This window comes from Panthera onca, chromosome C1, assembly GCF_046562875.1.
Source record: "Panthera onca isolate mPanOnc1 chromosome C1, mPanOnc1 haplotype 2, whole genome shotgun sequence".
In the NCBI taxonomy this organism is placed as follows: domain Eukaryota; kingdom Metazoa; phylum Chordata; class Mammalia; order Carnivora; family Felidae; genus Panthera; species Panthera onca.
In genome coordinates this window covers 72,395,745-72,404,896 of record NC_138346.1, presented here as the reverse complement: position 1 = coordinate 72,404,896, position 9,152 = coordinate 72,395,745, and the positions used below count along the sequence as shown (strand labels likewise).

General features: G+C 34.2%; 1 protein-coding gene across 1 annotated transcript in view; it reads right to left on the bottom strand.

The window, feature by feature from the left end:
• The window catches only part of CD302 (CD302 molecule), a 30,247-nt gene continuing 21,095 nt past the window's right edge, over positions 1-9,152 (bottom strand). Inside the window, exons 4-7 of the mRNA XM_060624621.3 lie at positions 8,896-9,012; positions 8,086-8,259; positions 6,735-6,761; positions 1-2,400 (exon numbers count right to left, since the gene is read on the bottom strand). Of these exons, the coding sequence (XP_060480604.3) occupies positions 2,198-2,400; positions 6,735-6,761; positions 8,086-8,259; positions 8,896-9,012 (521 nt within the window). The 3' untranslated portion in view covers positions 1-2,197. The remainder of the gene's footprint in view (positions 2,401-6,734; positions 6,762-8,085; positions 8,260-8,895; positions 9,013-9,152) is intronic.

Here is a 9,152-nt window from a genome sequence, read left to right as displayed (position 1 = left end):
TACAGAGAATGCAAATTCTTAGGAAAATGCAGTTTAATGTTATTCTCTCTAGATACCTGCCAAACGTAAGAATTTATACTGTCCTTATTAACCAAAACCAAGATGTTGAAGAAAGCAATTTATACATTTTGAATATAAATAAGCATGGTTATGTTGATGATAATAAAAATATACATACAGACTTGAATGACCCAGTTTGCTGTTGACCACTGAATAGATGCAAAGGCCCTGTTACAGATGTTCTGATGTATGAAGAAAATTAAGATTTAACACTTCACTAACCAGGGACCTCTAAGGACTTACTTGAAAGGTGAAATCAAATATGGAAAATTAAATCAGTTTAATGTAGCTGTTTTGTAAGAGCTGCCATTGGGTAGAAGTGATCAAAATGAACAAGAAAATTAGTTGTATGGGAGTTAAGTGGAAGGGGAGATTCTAGAGCAGCACTGTCCAGTAAAACTTCGTGATGATGGATGGAAGTGGAAATGCTCTGTAATTTGTATTGCCTATTACGGTAGCTGCTACATGTGTTTGAGCATTTGAAGTGTGGCTAGTGCAACTGAGAAACTGAACTTTAAGTTATATTTAATTTTAACATAAATAGCCACATGTAGCTTGTGGCTACTATATTGGATACTGTAGAAATCTGTGACTATTAGAGAACGTTTTAAGGAAGAGTTAAGATCTGTCTTAGTTTTTAAATGACTGGTAGAATTTGAATAGAAAAAGGAAGGAATTCCAATCTGTTCACTATTAATAACTTACCAGGAATAAAATAGTATCCAAAAACTTAGAAATGTAAAGCTCTTGCAGAGTGTAGTTGTTTTGTGTAAGAAGGCTAGTGTAACATCTGTTCTTTTAGTACCACACAGCCATACCATATAGTCTTGTCAGCACTTTGTAGTTTTTCCTATGTCATTAAACAACAGTGCCATTAATTGTGATGAAGGAGGTTATTCGTAATGCCAGTGGACACATCGTGTAAGCTGGGACTTTGTTGCCATTGGTCAAGCTTGAGATAGTGTATCTCCCCATAAGAAAAGTTTTTCCCATAAGATAATTGATGAGACATTGGTTAGGGAGAGAGACTACTACTTTGAGCTTTCAGGGTTTCTAAGTAAAGATAATTTTATGTGAACTCCATATATTTATCTTTTCTAGTTATTTTTAAGCTATAAAGAATGCTAAGGAAAATCACTCTTGATTCAGCTCTCGTTTTCATTTTTTACCCCCAAAAAGATTCTTCTCACCTTTACTGACAACTTTGAGCATCACAACTACAGTAGTATGTAGTGTTTTTCTGCAGTTTTTGCTACCCTAGTTTTCATGTCCTTGAATGATAGTTCATCAGTGTTCGGGGAGCACTGACACACCTTATATAGGAACAGATCTGGAGGTAGAGAAGAAATATTCTTAAATAAAGGGGCTCTGTGATCAAAGCATTATCCTCACTGCCATCCACTTCCACATCTTCCTGGTATGGCTGTAATCCTTTTTGCTTCAAAAAATTTATAAAATTTCATTGACATTCTAACCATTTGTTATTAGTACAAAATAAGATTTCTTGTCCAAAGTGATGTTCTAAAAGTAATGAAATTTTAAAATGTAGGATATGGGGTGGTTAAAATCTAAAAAATTTTCTACATCTAACTCAAAAGGGAAGATAAAAATATTAGGGGAATCGTCTGCCACAGTAAATTGTAATGTGTGACGTCTTAATGTATAGGATCTTTTTAAAGGTATGTTTTCTCATGTTTATTAATAAAAGAGCAAGACCTAGAAATTGGTTAAGACCTGGTGATTACTAAAACTACAGTGGTAGGTAAGAGTTATTTTTGTTTTTGTTTTTTTCCCCAATTCTAACCTAAGGTGGTTCAACCAAATGGGAAGGAAGATAGAGCAGTAGACTGGGTTTTTATTTTTATCTACTTTACTACTTTAGGCTTTATTTAAACTTTTTTAAGTGAAAGGTACATTTAGGGAGGTGGTTAAAACTACCAAATTGTATTTATCATTCCTTTTTAAAAACTTATGATAAACCTAAAGATCAGTTTTTGTCACGATTATATGAGAATAATGTTACTGGAATAAGGAAATATACCATGAAAACTGATTTTCATTGTCAAATTTTACATTAAAATCCTGTACAGGAAATCGCTGTCAACATTTGATGTCTTAATCTGAAATTTCCAAGATCTTAGTCAAATTGAACAGCATACTCATTTTCTTCTGCAACAACCAAAACACAGTCGTCGTTATAAGGTGATTGGGGTGCAGCTGAAAAAACTGTGGTGAAACCAGAATCCAAATTTCTTTTGTACAGGAACCAAACGATTGCTCCCAAAACTGTCAAAATTACTGTGCTAGCAATCACCAAAGCTGATATTAAAATGTGGTTATCTGAAAAGGAAAAGACAAAAAAAAAAAAAAAAAAAATATATATATATATATATATATATATATATATATATATGGAAATCAGGACACCCAGTTGCTAGAACTGCACTTGGGCGAGGGGGGGCATAAATACAGTTTCATCATGTAAATATTTGCCTATTAGAATTTCCCACACTGATGAGAAAAATAAATTACACTTATTCAGATTTGTATTTGTTAGCTTGAATGACTGCCATTCTTAAGATTTTAAGTTTTACAATTCTCCATCCTAAAATGGAAATTACCTACACTCAGGGTATGTCACGGTTCTACGTGTCTTCCTTGGATTTTACTTCCTAGTCTAAGACTTCCTATTTACTGCTCTTTTCAAGACTAGTTGTCTTTAGATACTTGTTTACATTAATGAAACTTATTGGTTCATCTGGCTTTTGGCATTTAAAATTTGTTATCACTGAGAAAAAACAAGAATGGCAGTGAATTATCTCCCTTTTTCTATTTATTCAAGTAACTATATATATGTGTATTCCTGAAGCAATTACAACCTTGCAGTCCTTGGCTACTGAAAACCCTCATAAACTTTCCATAAGTCAGTCAGTCCAGGGAAATTAACTCAGTTTAGGAGTTAGGAGGAAGAAAATGGCCACTAAAAGGAAAATTCTCTCCTTTTTGATCTTTAAAGTTTGTAGCAGTCACAGTTTGGTAAGGTTTGGGGTGTATTATTTGTTGGACCTTTAGATGAAAACGTGTCAAGAAAGCCAGGCAAATAGTTGCACAGTCTTATGAAATATTATTTTTTAATGAATTCAAAGACAACTCTGTTGCTAGTTCTTTCAACAACTCCTGATAAGATTTTGAGAACCATCATAAACCTACATACACTTTTGTACTTAAATCTCTATGTATCCTTTTATATTCTACTCAATCGGTAAATATCCTTCCCCCTCACCCAAATATACACGTGCAAATGTTCTACAAGATATGTGTCAGAAAATACTGTGCTCCTCCTGTCCCACTGCCACTCACCCTGAATTCCCATTCATCAAATCCATTCCTTTTAAGATTATTTGCCTCCATACTTATAAATAACATACTTACACGGCTTTTCTTAATTTTTTAATGTGAAATACACATAACAAAATACCATCTTAACCTGTTTTAAGTTTACAGTTTTATAGCGTTAAGTACGTTCACACTGATGTGCTGTCACCACTTTCTCCACAGAATTCTTCATCTTTCAAACCCGAGAAACTATGTATTAAACAGTAATGCCCCATTCTTCCCTTATTTTATTCCTTGTCAACCACCATTCTACCTTTTGTAGGTCCACTACTCCAGGTATCTCAGATCATTGGAATCACCAAGTATTTGTACTTTTGTAACCAGCTTATTTCACTTAGCCTAACTAATGTCTTCCAAGTTTGTGCATATTGTAGGATGTGTCAGAATTGCCTTTTTAAGGCTAAATAATGTTCCATAGTGTATATATCATGTTCTACTTACCCATTCATCTGTTGATGGACACTTGGGTTGGCACCTTCCACTTTTTGGCTATTGTGAATAATGCTGCTATGAACATGAGTGTACAAATCTTTGATACCTCTTTTCATTCCTTTTGCGTATATACCCAGAAGTGGGATTGCTGCATCGTAGGTATTTCTATTTTTAGTTTTTTGAGAATTTATCATTACTGTTTTCTGTACCATTTGAAATTCCCATCAATAGGGCACAACTGTTCCATTTTCTCCATATCCTTGTCAATACTTGATTTGTTTTTTGTTATTATATGTATATATGTGTGTGTTTGTAATATATATATATATATATATATTTTTTTTTTTTTTTTTTTTTTTTTTTTTTTTGGTAGCCAACCTAATGGATGTGAGGTGGTACTCTGCTTGATTTTATTTTTGAGTTTTTTTTTTTTTAACGTTTATTCATTTTTGAGAGACAGAGCATGAGCAGGGAAAGGGCAGAGAGAGGGAGACACAGAATCTGAACCAGGCTCCAGGCTCCAAGCTGTCAGCACAGAGCCTGATGCAGGGCTTAAACCCACCAACCGCGAGATCATGACCTGAGCCGAAGTCGGACGCTCAACCGACTAAGCCACCCAGGCACTCTGCTTGATTTTATTTTTAAGCTCTGTGCCAACATGGGGCAACTCACTACCCCGAGATCAAGAGCCAAGTGCTCTACCAGCTGAGCCAGCCAGATGCCCCTTTGGTTGATACTTTAAGGTATTTATTCCTTCTGTTGAAGAGTGAGAACTTAATTCTCCAATATACACACGAATTCTCAAACACTCCTTTCCTCTTCCATCACAGTTACAGCAATCCCCAAATTAGAAAATCTACATCTGACCATGCCAATCCAGAATTTTTAAAAACAACTACCAATTTAGAAAGCAACCCAATAAAAAATAAGGACAAAAGACTTGAGTAGGCATTTCGCAAAACACAATGAAATGGCTAATAAAAGTGCTCAACATTATTCACCAGGGAAATGAAAATCAAAATGATTACACACACCTGAATGGCTGAAATTAGATGGGACTTTCCATGGGATGGATATGCAGTAGAATGTAGCAGTTCAACCACTTTGAAAAATTACTTGGTAGTTTCTAATAAAGCCAAATATATTAGCTACCCTATTGACCTTGCAGTTCTTCTCTTTGGAATATACACAAGGAAAATGAGAAAATAGGTCCAAATGAGAATGTTCATAGGCTGTTCTATCATTTTAGTACCAAACTAGACATGATGCATATATACATAATAGGAAATTGGACAAATTGTGATACATTTACAAAGTACTATACAACAGTAGAATAAGTACAATATATACGTAACATGGATGGATCTAAAAAAAATTCTTGAGTGAAAAAAGCCAGTAGAATTCTATCTATGTTCTAAACCAGCAACTCTAACCTATGGTGATGGAACTCAAAATAGTGGGTAACTCTGGGAGAGATGATGGTAGGGGATACATTTATTGGTAATGGGCATGAAGGAAATTTTTTGGTGTAACATGTTCTTTCTCTATCTTGATTTGGGAGGTAGTTACCCAGGTATATCCAGAGGCAACCATCAAACTGTACACTTAAGATTTGTGCATCTTATTCACACCTCAGATTAAAAATTATGCTACCAATTGGCAACAAAAAAAAAAAAATTTAATAGACATGTTTCTGGGAATGCAAAATAGTACAATTCTAAAACCATGTTATCGATCAAAGTTCTACATCCACTTTTCAAATCCAACATTTGCATTTCAGGGAATCTAATCTTTAAATAATGTATTTGTGCAAGTAGATTCATTCACTGCAGCACTGTAATGTTTGGAAACCAGCCAGTAAGGGTCTGGAGCTGGTTTATATCCATAAAGACATATACGGAAGAGTATGCGTTGTTGATACCTAGAATCTATTAGTGAATAAAAGGGCAAAGTAAGTCCTATATCTCAATTTGCTGATCTTGGCAAAAGAAACACAGTTAAGAAACTTGACCCGCCTCAGGCTCTGGGCTGACAGCTTGGAGCCTGGAGCCTCTTTCCGATTCTGTGTCTCCTTCTCTCTCTGCCCCTCCCCCGTTCATGCTCTGTCTCTCTCTGTCCCAAAAATAAATAAAAAAACGTTGAAAAAAAAATTTAAAAAAAAAAGAAACTTGAGCTGGTGCCCAATAAGGATAAAAGTAGAATAATGTAGACAGGGGCAAGATGGGAGACGGACTTTTCAGCATTTGCCTTACTATTTTGCTTTTTCAACCATGTTAATGTATTACCTGTTCTTTCAAAAAAATATGCATTTAGGGGCACCTGGGTGGTTCGGCCAATTAAGTGTCCAACTCTTGATCTCAGCTCAGGTCATGATCTCACTGTTCCTAATAAAGCCCCACATCTGGCTCTGCTGACAGAGCAGAGCCTGCTTGGGATTCTCTCTCCCCTCTCTCTCTGCCCCTCCATTCATGCACACGGGCTCTCTCAAAGTAAATGAACTTTAAAAAAAATGCATTTAGTAAACCCTTAAGACAGATCCTTAAAGAACTATAATTATAAGGTCAAAGTCTTTTAAACAAAAGATTGCAGACTCATTTCCCACAAAAAAGGGAATTCAATGGGAAAATACAATTTGGTATTTAAAAAAATTCATACATATTTGCAGTTACCATATTTAGGATGTCAATTCTTATTACTAAGTTAAGACCTTTCTAAATTCTTATAAAAGTTGTTCCACTTTATAAAATTATATAATTAATTTTAAGGAGGTCTTTAGTAATATTTTGACATTAGAATCAATGTATTTTTACTTGTGGGAAGATTTTTAACAAAAGACCATTACTTACCTGATAAATATTTCTTTTCATATGGGACTAAAATGCAAAAGAAAATGAAAATTAAAATTCAAGTATGTATACTTTATTCTAAGTTTGCCTTTAAACACTTTCAAAATAGTTGAAAATGAAATTTAGTAGCTTAATATCCCTATTTCTATTGCTTGGTCAATTGTTTTCCATTTTGAACAAAGTTGTTTTTTGTTTCTTTTTTTTTAAAGATGTAGAGGTCTAACAGTGTATTAGCTTGGTTGGTGGAGAAAGAATAAGGAAACTCAAAGTGATGAGGTGAGGAAAATAATTTTTGTTAGAGGGTCTACAGAAAACAAACCTAATAAAATTGAAGTATACAACTGTGACCCCATTAGTATGGATTTGCTCACTATTTCTGATGTTTCAGTTATAGTTTAATTAAAAATTTGGTTTATATAAATGTGCCCTGAGACTTAGTACATGAAAAAAAAATTTTTTTAATCCAATAAATATTGGAAGTGGAATTCCACTACCATAAAACTATGATAAATTTAATATAATCAACTGTAGTTAAGAACCCTGCTGAGGCATACAAAAAAATCAAAAGGGGAAAATAATTTTGGTTTACAGTTGAAGTAGAAGGGGGGAAATACTAAAGATGCAAAGTGGAGAAATGGCTGTCATGTTTCAAGTATCCCAAAATCATATTTTGAAATTTTAAGTGTTTTTAATAAGAACAAAATTTTTTCTGAAACTTGGAACATGCTTTGATGTTTAACAATAACATCAAAATACTGTTGTGAGACATAATAATTTTGTCCATTAGAAAGCATTCTGAAGGGGAAGAAGGGACGGCCAGAGCCCAGGGGTGGTGGTTGGAAGGGCAGGGGCCAGGTTCAGAGCTTGCACCTCAGGGTTGCGGTGGGGAGAAAAAGCATTCTGATGGGTCAGAAGAAAAATTGCATTTTAGTCCAGAATAAGTTATTGACTACAATGCAGTTTTTCTTCATTTGCCTAAACAAAGGATGTTAGTACCTGTACAAGGTAAAATTCTTTAAACATTAGCTAGAACTCTGGAATCAGACATGAGTAGCTAATCCAATAACATGCAAGGAGACTATGATAATTCCTTTGAACAAGAGAAGAAATTTCTGACCTCTTGCAGGCTCTAAGAATAAGCAGATAGAATGAAAGTATGCCTGATTCACATGAGAATTATATTGGACTTCCAAAAGATCTGGGAGCATAGCATCCTAATTAATATATTCTGAAGTCTTTCTTACTCCCTCTAATTTATTGAGGCATACTTGTCTCAAAAATTTTTATTTTAAAACCAGCCCTACTTTCCCCACCCCTCTAGAAATGGAAAAAAGTTTTCAGTTATACTTACTAGCTGCTTTACAAAGGGTTCCTTCCACAGAAGAAATTTCACAATTTCCTTTTTTCCATTCACCTGTCTTGGTGTGCAAAAAGGCACAGGTGTCAACTAGATCCTCACCATCTTCTTGGTCTGTCCATTTATCAAATGTCATATTTGACTTATCAAACCACTTGAAACTTGCATCTGTCAGTTAAGAATATTTTTATCATTATGACAGTGTTAAATGGAGTTAAAAAGAAAGCCTAAGAAAAGGATCTGGGATTAAAGGTGGAAAATTACTAAGATATGTCTGCTCAAAACTTTTAGTTGTAGGATTTAAATTAGGAGGAATATATCTTGTGTACCAGCAAATGAAAGGTATTGGCTCAAAGAAGTTCTACGGAAGATCCTGTTTTTGAAAATAATAAAGTAACATTTTCTTGGGGGAAATAGCCAAGAAAATTAAAATATTAATAGTAACCTTAGTAGTTTCATTTCATTAATAATGCATGTACTTTCTGTTTCCTACAGGGACAATAAATACATTTACATAATATAACCTTGATAGTTCAATCTAGCAATATCCTACAGTTGACACATTTATGACACTACCATATTACAAAAATGCTGAGCCTAGAACCATATTTTAATCCGGACAAAAGAAACACAGCTGCTCAGGAAAGAGTTGCAGTATAGGTCATAGGTGCACACTGAAAATAGAATACCCAGAGACTATAGGAAACATCAACTTGAACTACAGAACTGAAGAATCTCAAAGTTACCAGTTTTATTACCATTAAAAAAAAAAAAGTGGTTTCCTACAAGGTAAATATTACTTACCATCTGTGTCAAAAAACATGCCTAGTAGGATATCATCTGGGCCTTTCCATTGCTTTTTCAAAGTCTCCAGTATAAAAGCATTTTCTTCTTCATTATGTATGCTTACCATGTCTGCTCCTGAAATTATTTTTAGGTAGAAATAAAGTTACCATGTTTCCAGAATCAATGCAGATCACAGGAATTATATAAAAATTATGCATTATAATACATTTACCATAATGTATTATACTTTCACACCTTTTTAAATTTCAGCTTGA